This window comes from Falco rusticolus, chromosome 9 (genome assembly GCF_015220075.1).
Source record: "Falco rusticolus isolate bFalRus1 chromosome 9, bFalRus1.pri, whole genome shotgun sequence".
Lineage (NCBI taxonomy): Eukaryota > Metazoa > Chordata > Aves > Falconiformes > Falconidae > Falco > Falco rusticolus.
The window spans coordinates 50646158-50663650 of NC_051195.1; the positions used below are offsets into that span (position 1 = coordinate 50646158).

Below are 17493 nucleotides of genomic sequence, written 5' to 3' on the forward strand. Positions count from 1 at the left end.
AGTTAAGTTTTTGGGGACTGTGTCAAATCTTTAAGCAGCTATTTTCTGTGTGCCTCGTTAGTAATTTTTTCATTTGTGTCAGTATCTGGTGTGTGTTTTTAAAATACATATTTCTTACTGTTTGCTGTTATTGAAGAAGGATGTATGATGTGTATGAGCTGTTTCCATTGGCTTCCTAAATAAGCAATTTAATTCATTTGTTAATGGTGGTGGTGGTGTAGTTTTTTCTATTTTCAAAGGATACTTTTCCTTGCAATGCACTGAGCTCTGGTTTAAATTGCTACACTAGAAATAGTTTCAAACTGAACTGAATGAGCTGGATCAGAACATCCAACCTAAACAATTCTGTGATTATGTCTCATTCGGTGTCATGTCTAATATTGTCAGAGACCTGAGAAGAGCTCAGTGTGGGAATGGAACTTGCTTGTTTTCCCATTTGGAATGTGACTCTGTGGTAGAGGGCAAATTAGGTTAAGCTGGACATTGTTCATAAATGCTTATGGTTTCTTGTGGCGTGCCTGACAAACCTCTTCCTTGTGTATTCTGGAAACTTTTTTCCTGGATACTTCTCCAAGGTTGGACTAGGATTTCTTCTAAGCCACCCTCAGCAATGCTCACAGTTCCTGGTAGGGTGGGCTGTTTGAGATCAGTATTGCCAATTAATTTCATGGGCATCGTTTGGTGTTTAAATCCCTCAGTTAAAAGTTTGGAAGAAAAGGTCCGAAGGTTCCCTTTTATTTTTTACTATATTTAATTGTTATGCTTTATCAATTCCTTTCATCTCTACCAGGAGTTTTCACTGCCTTTTATGTAGGACTTGCCCGCAATGCAGATTTTCTCAGTGTTTCTTCCAATCGGTCTTTTCAGTCCATTGATCACATTTACTGCTTTTCTTAATTGTCTGCTCTTTGTTGTTCAGCTTCCCAGATGTGTGAGGCAGCTGGAACCCAATTGCGTGAGAGCAGAGAACAAAGTTCCACTGCCCTCATGCTGAAATGCCCAGCTCATACAAGCGACTGTCCCTGTACTGTATACCTTTTTTACTGTACAGTAGTGTCTTTCTTGGGCTCTTACTCAGTTTTCTTCTTTTCTGTTGTCTGATTCTGTGGAGGGGATGAAGAGTGGTGTCTCTAGCTGAACCGAAGGGCCAGAGTTGTGGACAGCAGCATGTGGCTACTTGTAGTTGACTGTTACTCACTGCAGTTGTGAGGTAAAAGAAATGTGCCTGGGCAGTATTGGCGTTCAGAGTCTCCGAGGGAAGGCTGCTATCTGCATTGCAATGTCCTGGAACACTTCTTTGTGTGTGCTTTTTCTGCTGCTCACTGACTATTCCCAGATGTGCTTAGGTAACCAAATCTATGAAGATTGTGATCTGGAGCTGCCAGCCCGAAGGCAGCCTGTTCGGGTTGAATAGACGCTGTCTTGTTAAATTTAGAACAGTGCACAAAACACAACACCAATCTCCTAACTCAGTCCTAGCATATTGTAATTTATAATCTTTTGATGTGTTTTAATTTACATTTTTATTTTTTCCCTAACAGGAGTCTCCACAAGACAGTGCTATCACCCGAGATATCAATCGAACATTCCCTGCTCACGATTATTTTAAAGATACTGGGGGAGATGGCCAGGACTCCCTGTACAAAATATGCAAGGTATTCTTTAAATTCTTCTTGACTGGTTTTGGTAACTTGTATTTCACATCATTAACAGATGTAACTGTTACCTGTGAAGAATGTGTATGTCTTACCCTTAACTGTATCATGGAGACAGACTCTGGCGCTAGACTAGGTCTGGTTCTTCATCGTAGGTGTTTAGCTGGTTATGGTGCCCTTCAGAAAGGAGACCTAAAGTAACAAGCCCTTCTGGATTCCTGAACACAAAGGTGTGGTGCAGAGACCGTGTGATTCCAGACATGTCAGCCTGGATCAAGCTGGACAGATGATGTGCTGTGATGGAGATGAGGGCTAATAATTCCGTACTGATCAAAAGCAGCTCACCTTTGACTGCAGCATGCTCCCTGGTTGTCAGTATCGGCTAAGTTGTGCTGGCAAAGTGAGAGAAAGTGCAGGAAATCATGCTGATGTTGCTTCTTGAAAAATAAATGTTCTGGTGTTGGGGTGTGCCCTTTATGTGTAATGTATGCCATAAGCTGCTGTTGTCATATATAGTTGTCTTTAAAATGGGAGATGACAATGTACCTCCCATAAATGTTATAAAACCATAGGCATGCACTGAAGTTGCTTATTAAAGGGAAGAAATTAGCAAAAATGGACAGTGTGGTCGTATTTGGTTATCTCAGCTGGAACGTTTTAAATTTCCAGCACTTTCTTCTGTGTTCCTACTGTTTCTCCCTCTTCCTAATGTCCCTGTAGCACCTGTTCAGAGAGAAATGCACTCGGGTAAGTGGTTCAACAGGCTGCAGCAGCCTTGGTGCATCACCGTAACCGCCACTGCATGTTACAGGTTGATTTTCATACAGGTTATCCCTGCGTTAGAATGGCGGCTGATGCACCCCGTGAAAATGTTATGGAGCTGTTCTGTGCAGTGTCTCTTGTTCTTGGTGTTTGCAGCTTGAGACAGATACGCTGTAAAGTCTTGATTCTTTTTTTCAGGCCTACTCTGTCTATGATGAAGAGATTGGTTACTGCCAAGGCCAGTCGTTTCTGGCTGCTGTGCTGCTGCTGCATGTAAGTGGTGGGCTTTGCCCCTCATTTGTTTTAAGCTTAAGAATAAATGGTGCTCCCACAGGCTGGTAACTGCTCAGCTGGTGGGGTTACAGGCAATGTATCCGCTTACACGTTTGTCAGTAATAATGGGATTTTTAGGCAGAGTACATTGTTTAAAACTTAATGTGGTATATTTTTTTAAAGATACTGAGTTATGCTTTTTTAAACTTAATTGTTGTTGGTAGAAGTGATCTCGTCAAAGTAATATCCTTTAATTGCTTGCATGTTCAGAAGCTAGAGATATTTATGGTCACTGTGTATCAGAAGGAAAAGTTTTAGATTCACTCACACTTGGGAAATGTGAGAGGATTAGAAATCGGTACAAATTACTTATAGACCGTTCTTTTTTAAAAGTAATGTCTGCTTTTTATCTGTGTTTCTATTGCAAGCATGGGTAGTTGAAATGGAGCAGAGTTCCTGAGCCCGATAGCGGTTTGATATTCCTTTTCCCCAGCTGCTTTTTAGTGATTGTTGCTAGCGGGAAGCCAAGCGTGAAGGCTTCTCCACAGTTCTCAGTGGCAGAGGAAGTCTGGTCTTCGGTGGAAGATTTTCCATAGTGTTGTAAAGTCAGTGGAGGATATAGAAGAGATTGTAAACTCCATTCTTTTGAGACAAAAGCCACATTATTAGTAATAAAACCTTTTAGTTCTTTGTAAATGTAATTCGAAATATTTACTTGATGAGCAATTAATTCTTTAATAGTACACTAAATCAAATCAAAAAGGGTGAATTTTTCTGCTAGGAGAACTGAACACTTTTACTGAAACATACATGCTTTTTTTTAAGCTTTTTTCATTGTCATATCTTCTTTTTTAAAATCTCCATTGCATTAGAGAGTCTCACCGTCAAGAATGAACCATGTGTTATTGTAGAGTTTTTTCTTTAACAATAACTGTTGCTTCTGGGAATAATGTATGCATTTTAAAAGGCTAAAATTCAAAGAAGTTTCTTTTTATTTGAATCTCTTTGAAGTCAGCCTGTGGAGTGTGGCTGCTAGGGAAAATAAATATTAGAAAGAAGTGTTGTAGGAAAGGAAATGTAAGTTTCTGTGAGCCCTTCACTACCCGTTTGGAACGTCTCAGCAAAGTTTTCAGTTTTAACAAACTCCATCTGCTGACTGATGATGGTACACTTCGGGTTGGGTGTTCTGTCCTTTACAGGAACAAGTGGTGGACCTGAAGTCAGACTTTACTATGGAAATAAGAAAACTGAGTTTGATGTCAGGGAGAATTGTCAAAACACTGATGAGCTTAGAGGAGTGTGTCTTCAGTTGTTGGCAGGAAAGGGATATTGAACCTTCCCAAACCAATGCTGAGCTGTGATACTTGGAACTTTTTTTAGCCGTTACTGGTCTCTCTTATTCATGCCATCTAATAAACAAACCTCAGTTGTAATAGTCATTTAAAAAGATAAATGTATCATTAAGAATAAGGGGGAAATCCTGTTTAACATCCTTTAGTCGTACTGTTTCTGTCGTCATTACGTAGGTTACAAAGGGTTAGGCTGTTCAACATCTGAAAGGTTCTGATTCTGATGTGGTGATTTGGAACAAAGGCACCAAGAAACTGCTTTGGTCTTGATGTCTGAAAGATGTATTTTAGTTGAGTGAGTGAGAGGTGGTGTATTCCACAGAATAAGAAGGAAATGCCGTTGGCAACACTAGACCTCATTTTGTGTGTTAATATACTTGTTCACTTTTAAACTGGATGGGGCCAGATTAAAAAGTAGTGACAGTTTAGCCTTTTTGTAGGAGGGAGGAGAAGAGGGGTAAGGGCAAATGGAACCAATATGAAAGATTTAAATGCTCCATGATAAATACATTTCCCTCTCTCCCAGATGCCTGAGGAGCAAGCTTTCAGTGTTCTGGTCAAAATCATGTTTGATTATGGACTCAGGGAACTTTTCAAACAAAACTTTGAAGATTTGCACTGCAAGTTCTATCAGCTGGAGCACCTCATGCAGGTGGGTGTTCACACTTGCGTGAACTGAATGGGTCAGAGCCCACGATTCGAAACCAGTGATTTATCTTACATGTAAATAGTGTTTGTGACCTTGTAGTAAGGGTCTTAGTAAGAGTGAGGACTATCCATGCTGGAGGGTTTTTAAGCATAGAGGGTGTTGCCTGGAGCAGCCTGGTGCCACTGGCAGTGTGCAGTAGGTGTGACAGCAGGGGGGTCTGGGCGGTGGGGGTGGCTCTGGGCACTGCACTTGCGGCAGGCATGCTGCACAGCAGCTTTGCACTGCCAGCACGTCCACTGGCTGGATTTCCTGCTAAGCTGAGGGCTCGGAGATCGGACTTACTGTGCATGCAATACAGTGTCCTTCGGAGCATCCGCACCAGGGCCAGCCATCGGCATCCTTGGAAGGTTCTGCAGCGTGTCAGGCAGCTCTCGTCAGGCATGGGCGGATACAGAAGCCTGCCTTGCTGCACGGATTGTCACTCTGCCCTACTTCTGTTACTTTGGGATTTCAGCTACAGTTCTAAAATAGTATAAATTAACTTTCAGTATTTATGTGGGTTTTTTTATTATTAGGAATACATTCCTGATCTGTATAACCACTTTCTGGACATTAGCCTTGAAGCGCACATGTATGCTTCCCAGTGGTTCCTTACCCTGTTCACTGCAAAATTCCCTCTCTACATGGTCTTCCATATTATTGACTTACTCCTGTGTGAGGTATGTGTTATAATTGGAGACTTGTACTGCTATCAACTTTAGACAGTTTCTCACTATCTTGATTCATGTCCTTGTTACTATCTGTTCTTTCAGAGCTAAGCATGTGATAATTATTTTTATATATAAGTGTTATGTTTCTGTGATGAAAGAGAGTTCTCAGCATTTTAAAGATCCTAATTAGTAGTCAGTAGCTATGTAAAAGATTATAATCTATTTCTTGTAACACTGTTGAATCTATGTGAGATTCTGTACAGTGCTCTTGGGATGAGAGTTAATTTACAAATACCTGGATTCCTCTGTTGTTAAATTATATTATACACAATGGTAACTATTTTTTTTTCTATAATATTATTGCATGGAGGCCATAGCATATAAAATTGCCCAGCTAACTCTCATGCTGGTAATCTGACAAGCTTGGAGCTCTTCCTGCTGGAACCTTGAAGTCTTTTTGTACTTCACAGCATATATTTAGAGAGCAAAATTCTTTACGTTGAGATTTTGTATGTAATCACGTTCGGAACAGTATATGTGGTGGTATGCTGGTGAGTAGCATATTTGAGTCAGAGCTTATTAACATAAGTGAACAAATGACATTTTATATTGAAGCATCCTTGAGTTAATGATTTGCTTTTTTACTCACTGGTTCACGTTACATGTCCATTCTTCATTGGGTCTGCAGTTGTTACTGTGAAGTGGCAGCTTGTCTGCATTTCCTTTACTGAAGAGTTTCAGCATTCACAAACCTCTCCTGGTCAATGTTTTTACCCTTTCTGTGTATCTCTCTGCTGCTTGCTTTGTCCATGTGCCAATGTAATAGAAAGCAACAGATGGTCTTGAGAAAATCGGTTCTGTTTGTTTAGAAACAGATTTTCAATTCATAAATAGTAAATGTGTTCATAGTGAAGTTTTAAGGGTTTTTAAATAATTTTAAAGTAATAGTAAAAGAATAATTTAGGGGAAAAAGGAAAGACAGAATCTTGAAATAAGATGAACAACACGTCAATTATCAAAGATACCCCTTAAGAAGGCGTATGCTACTGCTGACTGTAGATAGTGTTTATATTTAATTGGACAATATAAATAAAACATTTCTTAGTTATGCATCAAACAGATGATGTGGGACTCTGTCCTAAAGTGAGTCACTTTCTTTTTCATTACACAAATTATCACCGTTTTCTAATACCAGAACTTAATATACCGATGTATATATTGCTGCATTTGAATCCAGTGTTTTCAGGAGTTGCTGTATGTAAATTAAATTATCTTGAGCTGACCAACTAGTCATTAAAAAAATAAAGTACACAACAGTGCCATTGTCATTTTAGAGTTTCAAACTACTGAGTAGGCAGTAAAACCTGTGTTGAAATACTGGTTTGCCGTTTATAAGGCTATTCAGTAAAGATACTTCCTAGCTGTTTGCAAAGTAGTTCTCTGGGCCTTTGATTTAATATATCACCTTGTTACATTTTTTTGGTTACTTTACTTTGGTTATATACATACAACAAAAGTTACATTACTTTTGGTAACATTACTTGGTTCCACTTGTATCGTGGTTCTCCTTTTCACAGAAACTAGACAAACCACAAAACCCCACTAAATACATTAATACCCAGGCTTGTAAATACTGAGAAATGAATTCATTTTGTCGTTATTTTTCTCTCCAGGGAATAAGTGTTATCTTTAACGTTGCACTGGGATTATTAAAAGTGAGTATGCAATGTCACGTTGTGCTTTATGCATCATCATGCACCATATAAATAATTAAGATGCCCATTGCAAAAATAATGTGCTTTTTTTGAAAAGCTAACAACTTCCTGCATGCCATGTGCTGTTGTCTGGCATGCCCTTGGGCAGCACAGTGCTTTTGGGGGTGGAGTGGCGGGAAAGTAGAAGGTTACAGAAATAGAAACAAACACAATTTGCAGAAGGTTAAAAAGTAGTTATGTTCTTGGAGCTTTACAAAACCGTTGTTGCTTTACTGTCTCTGGGAATTCAGTAATTGTACAAAATCTGCTTTGCAGCTACTGGATTTGGGTTTTGGTTTTTTTCCTTGTTTCTAGACTACCAAGGATGATTTGTTACTGACTGACTTTGAAGGGGCTTTAAAATTCTTCCGGGTACAGCTGCCCAAGAGATACCGTTCAGAAGAAAATGCAAAAAAGCTGATGGAATTGGCATGTAATATGAAGGTAAAGATGTGGTGATAGCAACTGCAAGCGTATCTTTAAATGGGTGCAATTTCTGGCTCCATACGTAACTTTGCAACTTGCTTGTCGAACTGCAAACACATTGCAGATGCTTTACTGTGAAATACAGTGAAGCCCCAAGATTCTCCGAGTGATATGGGCCTGCTTGGGGAACTCAGAAACAGTGGCTTTCAGAAAGCAGTATTCAGTGTTACTAAAAATCAGACTACTTCAAAAAAAACCCTGAAATGACTAATGGCGCTAATATAAAATAATTACAGACATCTCTGCAGTTCTTTGATGAAACCTTTCTCCAATAGTAGCTGCAAACAGGGTGGTATCATTGAGTGGCAGTGTGTGGGGGGGTTCATTTAAGACAGAGTAAGTAATACAGAGATAGAATATAATCTTTCAGAGAGAAAATGGCTATTTTTAATTGTGGGTGCATGTAATGTTTATGTACTGCAATAGGGAGCTCATTAAAAATGCATTGATAGATTTATAGATCTTCTAGGGACATGAAGGAATATGATATGGCATTTAAAATTTCTTAGAAGTCAAACTAGGGAAATGACCTTGAGGTTTCTGTGTTCCCTGTGTGAGGTTTTGATTTGTCATAGTTTTATGGTGAGGGCTGTGTGCCACTTATAAAACGCGTTTTAAGTTCATTTCCTGCTCAAGACTGTTTCACCTGTACTCCAGGTAGCTGACAATAATAGGTTAATCTGTTATGATCTTTGTGGTCTAAAGAGGGTCTACTTTATATGAAATCAAACAAAGTGCTGGCCGAGTTGTATGTTGTTTAGAGCTGCCACAGTTAGCTGAGGTTTTTTAATAGTGTGAAAGAGCATTGTTTTTCATGAGAAGCCCATGTGGGAGGTTCACAGTATTGGCTTCCCTCCTGGCGTTTCATTGGGGTGCTGGGAACAAGTGCTAAGACTCTGTGGTTGGAAGTAGGGCTCAGACATACCGTAAGGTGTTTGGCGTGCAGATGTTTCTGAACGTGAATCTTTTTTAAGTACCTACTGCTTTCTGCGATGGTGCTTTGAGGCTAGCGAGCTAATCTGGATTGTCTTTTAACATGGTCACCACAGCTGTTTGACTTCTCCCAAAAATAATTGATTAACTATTCATACAGTCAATGTTTAGGAAATACTGATGATAATTAGACTTCTGACACATAAAGGAAAATGTGTATCACAGTAAAATGTCATCTCTAGTCCTTATAGGAGCTTCTTTGAACAGAATAGAAACATAGAAACTAGGGTTTGCTGTGTACTATAGGCTGGAGAGATGCTGTCTCATAAAAGAATTAATCTCAGTAATTCCTGTTTTCTTAACAGAACTTATTCAGAGTGCTCTGTGAGCTCTCCCATGTGTCTGAACTACTGAGGTCAATAGTGGAGGAGGGGTTTTATTTTGCTTAATTGTGGTGGGGTTTTTTTAGATTTCTGATGCCCACTGAGCCCTATTTCTTAAACACAACTGTATGAAATAAAAGTTCTACCCTTTGACATTAAGACTTCAGTTACCTATAGCAAATATTGCATTACCTCACAGCCGAAAGTCAACTGCTTTTCTAATCAGTAAATATTGTAACAAGTGAAATTTCCAACAAAAAAGTTAGAGTGAGGAAGTTATTGATGTAACAATTGAGTTCTAAAATGGAACTTTGATAAGGTATTTTGTGTGTTTTAAGGAAGCAATGATTCTTTACAGTTTCATGTAGATTAATTTTTAGTCAAATACACTGGATAGGTTCAAAGTATCCTTTTTCCTTAAAATTCACTAGAGGAATTCTTTGTAGCATCAGTGCGTAACAATGTCCCTGTACGTTAATGTTCAAGGCATCTTGTACTCCTGGTGTAGCAGCAGCACATGTAACAGTATTCTGCACAGAGTTTGAGCATATCATATATGAAACTAGTGTAGCAATTATGGAATAATCAAGAATAAAGTTACTTTAGCTCTCCAATTGTTTAACATTAGCCACAGATTAGATATTGCACGTGCATCTGGTTAAGATCACGTGTAATGAGCACATTTTTTGCCTTTCATGTTTCCAAATAACAACTTGTTCCTCTTCCCACTCTGCCAAAATTCCCTGCATTCCCGATGCTGTGTGAAGTAGTTAAAAGCAAACAGCCTTCTACGAGCGGTACACAGCAAGGTTGTCCGCTGCTTCCTTGAGTGCTGTGTGTTTTTGGGGGGATTAAGTGGGAGGTTATGGAGAAAGTACAGACTGCACTGCTGGGTTCTGCACAGATGCTGAACCCTTCTGTGTTGCATCTGTGTGTGTTGCACCTGATGGAAGTGCTGCACATAATTGTTCTCTTTGACCTAAAATACAAGTCCTTTGCTGTCAGTAGAAATCTCTGGCTCTGTATCTGGAAGTGGTTTTGAGCAGAAAAGGGCCTGATGTCAAAATAAATCATTTAAAGGAAGGAGAAGTAGCCTGACGGAGGCATTGTGATTACAACTGCATTCTTGCTGGAAAGGAGGTCAGTAAATAATCAGTTTGAGACAACACTAGATTCTTAGTCACTGGTCAATGTTGCTGTCAAATGTTAACAGAGTTGCTGCTGCTTCCCATGCCCCTGAAAAGCTGTGGTGAGGCCTCAGTGTTCATGTCTGCTTTCTACCACCATGCAAACCCAGGGGCCTTGCTGCCTTCACCAGGGCACAGCTCCCTCTAGGGCTCCAGTGTCCAGGATCAGTGGCAGTGGCACATCTTCTCAGGATCACCTCATTATTGGTATCTCAAGGCAAAACTGGTGTAATGCACTTGGGAAGGTAGAAGATGAAAGCAGGTTGTTGTGCCTGTCCGCCTTTCCACTCACATGGCAGGCTGCTCCACTTCTCAAGATCTAACCTCTACGTAGCTTGAGATTTGGTGTATGAAATCCAGTAGTTTGGGCAGTGTTTGAGCAGGGACAGAGCAGTGAAATAATCTACTCAAGTTGTCAGCAAAGGGTTAATACTCTGGGTGTTTGTCTGGAGTGCTCGGTAAGAATAACTTCTGGAGTTGTGATGTGGCTGGACTGACTCCAGATGAATGGGCTGGCATCTCCAGAAAATGTCAGCTTGAGCATGGTGGAATGTTTCTGTACAACCCTCACTAGAGGGAGCCTGGCTACCAGGTTTTGACAGTCAGTTCAAGTAAGGTTGTTAATGATAAAACCACAGATAAGAGAAACTAAACATGTTTTTCATTCTGCCTGTCATTTACGCATGCAAAATTTGTTTAACATGTTTTTGAGACAGGGCTTTTTAAAAGAGGAAAACATAGCCATATCTTTTAAAATTATTTGGTTTAGTGAAATAATAAAGGCTCAGCACCAGCTTTCAATACTAGAGGTTTAACTTAGATGCATACTGACTTGCATGCGAAACGCTGACGGTGGTCTTGGCATGGCCTGTGTTGCTAAACCATTGCAGCATGTGGCGGAGCTGACAGGTGACACCAGGGAAGATGTTGGTCAGGATCTGTTACAGGTTCTCTGGTGTGTTTTCTGTCCCTGTAGGACTTGAACACTGTGCACAAAATACTGAATCCAACACCACCTTTCTCTCCCTTCTCACAGAAGGGGAAATGGGGACCCTGAGAGAGTCACTCTCCTAGTGCCGTGTGTCTGTCACTCTAGCCTTCTGGATCCTGGAGCAGCAGGGGACAGTGCATATGTGCTTCTGAGTTGTTGCTGCTTGCTGAGACACCTAGGCAACTCTGGGACTGGACTGTTTTCTACTGAGCTTGAGTGACACTAGCAGAAATGTCAGCTGAGTCTCTACTTGCCCTTTCAGCATTTGCAGTCTCATGTAAAGTAAACCAAATAGTTCTGCACGATGATAAATGTTACAGCTTAAAAAGTATCTGAAGAAGCCTCAGCAGAATGCTAGTTCAAAAATCAAACACATCTTGTGGGTTTCAAGGCAATCTTAATGCTAAGCCAGCGTAGTATTTGGAGCATCAAATAGCTGCGCAGCACCAAGGCAGACTCAGGTAGGATGCTCCTGTGGGCACCTTCCAAAACCTTTCCTACATTCCAAAAAAGGGTAAGAGGAAAGGATGCTTCTGTCACAGAAGTTTTGACAGTCTCTAAGGGTTTGATACTCAAAATTGAGTGAAGATACTAGCTGTGTTTTGTAGAAGGCAGGAGCTGCCTAAAGCTTGTACCATAACCCTTTGTGAATTGTGTTCTTTTATTGATGTTCTGGGCAGGAACTAATAGGCTGCTTTAATTTAGATTAGCCAGAAGAAGCTGAAGAAATATGAAAAGGAATATCATACCATGAGAGAGCAGCAGGCTCAACAGGAGGATCCTATAGAAAGATTTGAGGTAACGCTTACCTATTCCAGCCTGATTGAATGCTGGTACAATGCGGTACCTGCATGAAGTTCCAACTTTGACTCCTTTTTCTTTGAGCTGCTTTTGTTTGTGACCAATTTGGATACAACAGGGGAATTGGCTGCGTGAACATGAAATGAATCTCTGTATATTGGCAAAGTTAATCAGGATGGGTCGTTGTGAGCCCAACTTCACAATGAAAAAGGGAACAGTATGAATTTATATTTGGGCTTATACAACTGTTTCACTAGGGACTGTTTCTAGCACTTGTGTAACATGCTGTTGCACCAAAAGCCATGAGCAGAAAGAAAATGCCTATCTGATTAGAACTCTGCCTTCCATTGATTATAATCCTGCCTTCATTTTGCCCCCTGATTTCAAATTATGTATGTTACAGTAAGTATATAAATTATTTAATAAAATGTTTATAAAATATAGGACTAAACTTTATGTGTATAATTAGGTATGCATATGCATAACAAAATAACAGACATACAGACATAAATTTATATATTTTAATCTGAAGAGTTCTATGTAAACTTGTAAACTTCCTTTAGTATCTGTCTGTGTACCAAGAGTTGTAACAGGAGGGAGAAAATAGAGTGGTTTTCCCAGGATCCTCCTCTCTCACCTGTTTCCAGCATGCAAATTCTGTTTTCAACCAAGAAAATCAGTACTTGTAGGTACCTCCTGGCAAGGTATTGATGGCAGGATGATAACCCTACTACTGCAGTCTTCAAAAACATTTCTGTAGCTTAACAAGTAATAGCTGAGCAGAGTTATTAATACGTGGTTTCTTCTCAAGGCTATTTTATTTCCTTTATTTTAAATTTACAATATGGCTAGCTAGTTTGGTCCTCACTGAATTTCATGCTGCTAAAGTTGTCTTTGCGTACTTAAGATCTAAAGGTTGGCATTTGTGCTTAGGCACAGTAAGCATTGTGTTTTATAGACAGCCACCTGGGAAGGCCTTTCTCTTGATTTCTGTTACTTTGTTTCCCACAGCGTGAGAACCGGCGCCTACAAGAAGCAAACATGAGGCTTGAGCAAGAAAATGATGACCTTGCACATGAACTGGTGACTAGCAAGATCGCTCTGCGAAAAGACTTAGACAATGTAAGAGATGTCCTTATTCTGTCTGGTGGAGACAAGGTGCTAGGGCTAATTCCTCACTACTCCTCTCATTGGAGAGGAGATACATAGAGTATTTTTTATTTGGGTGGGATAGGATTCTTTCCTCCATGTCTTTATTGCAGACTGATGATATATAGGCCTGTGTCAGAGGTCCATGGGAGGCGGGACCGATGACTGTGATACTAATTACCCTGAAAAACAGAGTGATTTGAGGGAGAGGAGAGGTTTGGAGCTGGTACTTGAGTAGTTGCTTTCTTCTCTAAGTATACTAAAAGAAAGTCTAGCGGGAGCTAAGTCAAGTCTTTGAATTGTCACAGAGGTAAGTACTCTGTTTTCTTTCTACTGGTATTCTTATGAATAAGATTTCACAGCAGACAGGCTTTTGCAAAGTGCCTAATAAACTTGAAACTCTGAGTCTGTCTGGCTCTGAGTGGAGTCAGGTTCTCAGGTACCTTAGGCAACTCTGAAAATGTTACTGTGGTTTCCATTTGGCTTGTTGAAATCTGCCCCTGTGAACTCATCATTCTGGGTTGTTTCCCATTATCAGTAGAGCTCCCGGGAGGAAACTTCAGGTTCGCTTTGTATAGTAAGATTTTCTTCTTTGAGCTTGCTGTCCTGCTCGCTGCTTTACATATTCATGTTTGGGAGATTTTATTAGGAAATAGGTGTTTTTTTACAGGACATGCAGAGACAGAAAGATACTGGCATTTGTACTGCATGTGGTGGCTAGAATGCATTTAGTCTGTCTGCTTGGGGAGATGAGGGGAAGAGTTCAAGTGCTTATGTTTTGCCATTCTTGTTCTGTACCAAGATAAGTGCATTTCTGAAATCTCAAAGGAAAATGACTTTTGAAAATCATACAGTGCAGGAGTTGACAGGCTTTAAAATGTTTCAGCTTATCTGCTTCAGAGAATCTAAGGTTTCCCACGGTCTCCTGGAAAGTTGTTGTTGGAAAAATATTCTTAGTAAATGTTGATGCTAATGGGTGAATGTTGCTTTTAATGAGGTTTAGTTTATGACTTTCAGGTTTATTACATCTACTGCTCTTTCGTATTCAAATCTGTGAATTGGAGAGGTATGTTCTAGAAGCAGGGTTTTCACAACGCTTTGGTGCGTTCGCTTCCTGTGACCTGTGCTTTTTCACTTCATTGAAGAGAGCTCATAGAAGGCTGTGCAGACTGCTCAGCAGCTGCACTCAGGGGGTCACCTCCAGCAAAAAATCTACTGAAAAAGCTTTTTGTGTCCGCTGTTAAGTGTTGTTTGTGGCTGCTTGAGCCTGTATGAGACACAGATACGCTTTTACATTGATTCATTTAAATGGAAAGCTGGGAGCGGAACAAAATTAATCAAAATCTTTGAGATAACTCTTTGGATATATAATAGCCATGCCTTCAAAGATGGTAAATGATGTTGGCAGCATTTGGGTTATTCCCCCGGAGGAGGTAGGTAGGTTTGATCCTACTTTAGGACCCTGGTTAATTCCTCTAATTGGATCCTGAAATGGTAAGTTTCATTCTACTAGCCAGATGTCCTGAAAGAAAAGTACCAAAGGACATTGTTTAAAACACACCTTTTGTAATACCTTCATGGCATATCTGAAATCTTGCAACCTAAAAGATCAAAGCAACGCATTTGGAAATGAATTTCCTTAATATCCTTTGCACTAGTCCAGAAAATAGGCTTCATTTTTCTACTGTTGTTAGACTCCCACATCCCAGTTTTCTTTAATTTTAAAACAGCTTTAAAACCATGTATAATGAAAAGATGTTCTCTTTGCCTTTGCCGTCTGTTTTAAAGGATCAGCAGGACTTTAAGGGACTAAACTTCACTTTTTTATTTTCTTCCTTTGAAGGGAATCAGTACAGCTACTTTCTGAGGATTTTTTTATATCAATTGAATAATTGATCTATTTTTGTGTAGAATTCATGCACCTATTGGGAAATAGTGCATTGCTGTGTATAAGACACAGGAGTACGTGTCTTGTCTTTGCAGAGAGAGTTTTTAGTGGCTTATAGAGTCCAAGATTTTTCAACAACACATCTTTATATTTAAAAAACTGCAGTAAAAAAAGGATTGTGTGGTTTCAGGTGCAACATGTCTTTTCTTCAAGAACGAAAAGAGAGAGGGGTCTGACTTATATTTGCTTTAGCAGTTGATTTTTTTTCATGCAGTATTTTCTGGTGACACAATAAAGATGGTGTCACGTCCTTTGGTAGGTGTCATAGAGCTCTGGGGTTTCTTGAATTCCAGAGGCATTTTCGATTAATCATGAATTCTGTTTTCATTGCAAAGTTGAATGTTTGCAAATTAAACTTAGGTCTAAGCTAAATTATAGTTTTTACCTATCTTGTACATTGTGAGCTGTTCTGTGCCTTTTGTTGTCTTTAAAATGTATTGGTCGACTTCCAGTCTGGAGGAGAAAAGAAAACTTATTTCTGTTACTGGGTTTCTTTGGAACAACCCCTACTCCAGTTTTGCTAAAATAATCACTGAATTCAAGGAGGAGTTTTGGACTGATGGAACGTAGTGGTATACCTCGTTAATTTTTATTTGTTGCAGCTTTGCCATTGCAGATGGTAATTTTTAGAAAAATAATTTTCATTATGAAGTTTTATTGTTATTAATAGAGCAACGAACAGACCCTTATTAATGAGAATGAAAAGACGGTAGTCTTGGCTGTGTCCTGCTGGAGCCTGTGCCCATGGCTGCCCAGCAGCATCAGCAGTCAGAAAGCCTCTCTTCACTGCTGTGCTCAACTCTCTGTGTTCCAGGCGGAAGAAAAGGCAGATGCTCTGAATAAGGAACTGCTAATGACCAAACAGAAGTTGATTGATGCAGAAGAAGAAAAGAGGCGCCTAGAAGAAGAATCAGCTCAGGTTAGGGGCATTTCTGTCATTTTCGCATTTCTGTACAGTACAGAAATTCATAAAAAAAAAAAAAGAAAAAGTGACAAGTGTGGGAAGGGCTTCATGTTCTAAGTCATGTTTGTCCCTCTTCTCTAGTGTAAAGGATGTCAGCAAAGCAGAATTCTTTGCTTTCCTGCCAAGTGCTTCATAGAGTGGTGAATTTTTAACTTGAAATCACGAAGGCAAAGACTGTGCCAGAGATTGCTGCACAGAGAGGCAGTCTAGGGCTTCAGCTGTCAGCACTTTTTTTTCATACTTTCTTGTCTTAGCGAGTCAATTTTTCTAACAATGGTCACAAAAGTCTAGCTTTTCCTTGCCTGCATGGAGCTAAGCTAGACTGTTGTTCCCTGGTGTCTGGTGTGGAGTATAGCAGTGAGGTTTAGAAGGAGGAAATACTACCCTTCCCCGCCTACCCCCCTTCTCCCCTGACTAAAAATATATAAAACCTTTTTTTCTTTTTTTCCCCCCTCCCTGCAGCTGAAGGAAATGTGTCGTAGGGAGCTAGATAAGGCAGAGTCAGAGATCAAAAAGAACAGCTCTATTATTGGTGACTACAAACAGGTAAGTACAATGTAATGATGTGTGGTTTGCTATCAAATTGCAAGACTTTCTCAGGTATTGTAGATTTCTGGAAATAAGCGTAATCTGCGTTGTGCATTTGAGGAGATATTTTAGCTGTTTTAAATGGGTAGCTTGTGGCTGGTTTTGCATTTTCTTTTTCTGAGATCCTGATGCTTGGTGGACAGTTCTGTTTGCCTCTGATGTAGGTATTTGTAGGTCGTCAGTCACCACAGCCTCTGTTACAGCCTAATGTTCAAATGGGCTCTTGTGTATCAGAGATTCACCTCGTTCCAAAAAAAAAAAAGTTCTCTCCCAGCTTCCCTGCAAATTCATGTATCTTTTTAGCAGGCCCAAGACCTTCAAACCATTAAGTCTGCATCACATGGGCCTGGAGGAATGAACTGTTTTTTTTGCTGCTCTGGCTCTTGCCTGGTTCTTTTATCCCAAAGGCAAAAAAAAGAGCCATGTTATGCCTAACCTTTTCTGGCTCCTTTAGCAAGGCCAAACTGCTAATAACTTATGTTGAAACTGCAGCTTTTCCTGTGGGCATAGAATAATATGTAGAGAACATGAGGATATGTACAATGAGGCAACTTAATGCAGCATCTCAATTTTCCTGACTTTCTAAGAGCCCTCAGACTACCCATGTTAATATTCCTGTAGCATTTAGTTGTGCTTTAGCATTCATTTGGGATGAAATTTACATTTATAAATGGTCTGGTCACATGATTTTGCTTGTCAGATTTGTTCCCAGCTGAGCGAGCGACTGGAAAAGCAACAAACAGCAAATAAAGCTGAAATTGAGAAGATACGGGTAAGAGACCAGATAGATCCACAGTCTGCAATGTTTAAATCTCTTAGAAAAATCATAACAGCAAATACAAAATTTATTTAATTACTAAAATGTTGGCTGAAAGAAAGTTTCCTAGTGACTTTTTTGGAAGAGTTTTTGG

The 17493-nt window shown here is 39.8% G+C and overlaps 1 protein-coding gene across 2 annotated transcripts in view; it reads left to right on the forward strand.

Annotated features, from left to right (window-relative positions):
• RABGAP1 (RAB GTPase activating protein 1) overlaps nt 1–17493 on the forward strand; it is a 74319-nt gene that overhangs the window by 53675 nt on the left and 3151 nt on the right. For both annotated transcript variants that reach the window (XM_037400411.1, XM_037400412.1), the window contains 11 exons: nt 1542–1655; nt 2616–2690; nt 4566–4691; nt 5264–5407; nt 7072–7113; nt 7468–7596; nt 11838–11930; nt 12945–13055; nt 15845–15949; nt 16457–16540; nt 17283–17354. In XM_037400411.1, the coding sequence (XP_037256308.1) occupies nt 1542–1655; nt 2616–2690; nt 4566–4691; nt 5264–5407; nt 7072–7113; nt 7468–7596; nt 11838–11930; nt 12945–13055; nt 15845–15949; nt 16457–16540; nt 17283–17354 (1095 nt within the window). The remainder of the gene's footprint in view (nt 1–1541; nt 1656–2615; nt 2691–4565; nt 4692–5263; nt 5408–7071; nt 7114–7467; nt 7597–11837; nt 11931–12944; nt 13056–15844; nt 15950–16456; nt 16541–17282; nt 17355–17493) is intronic.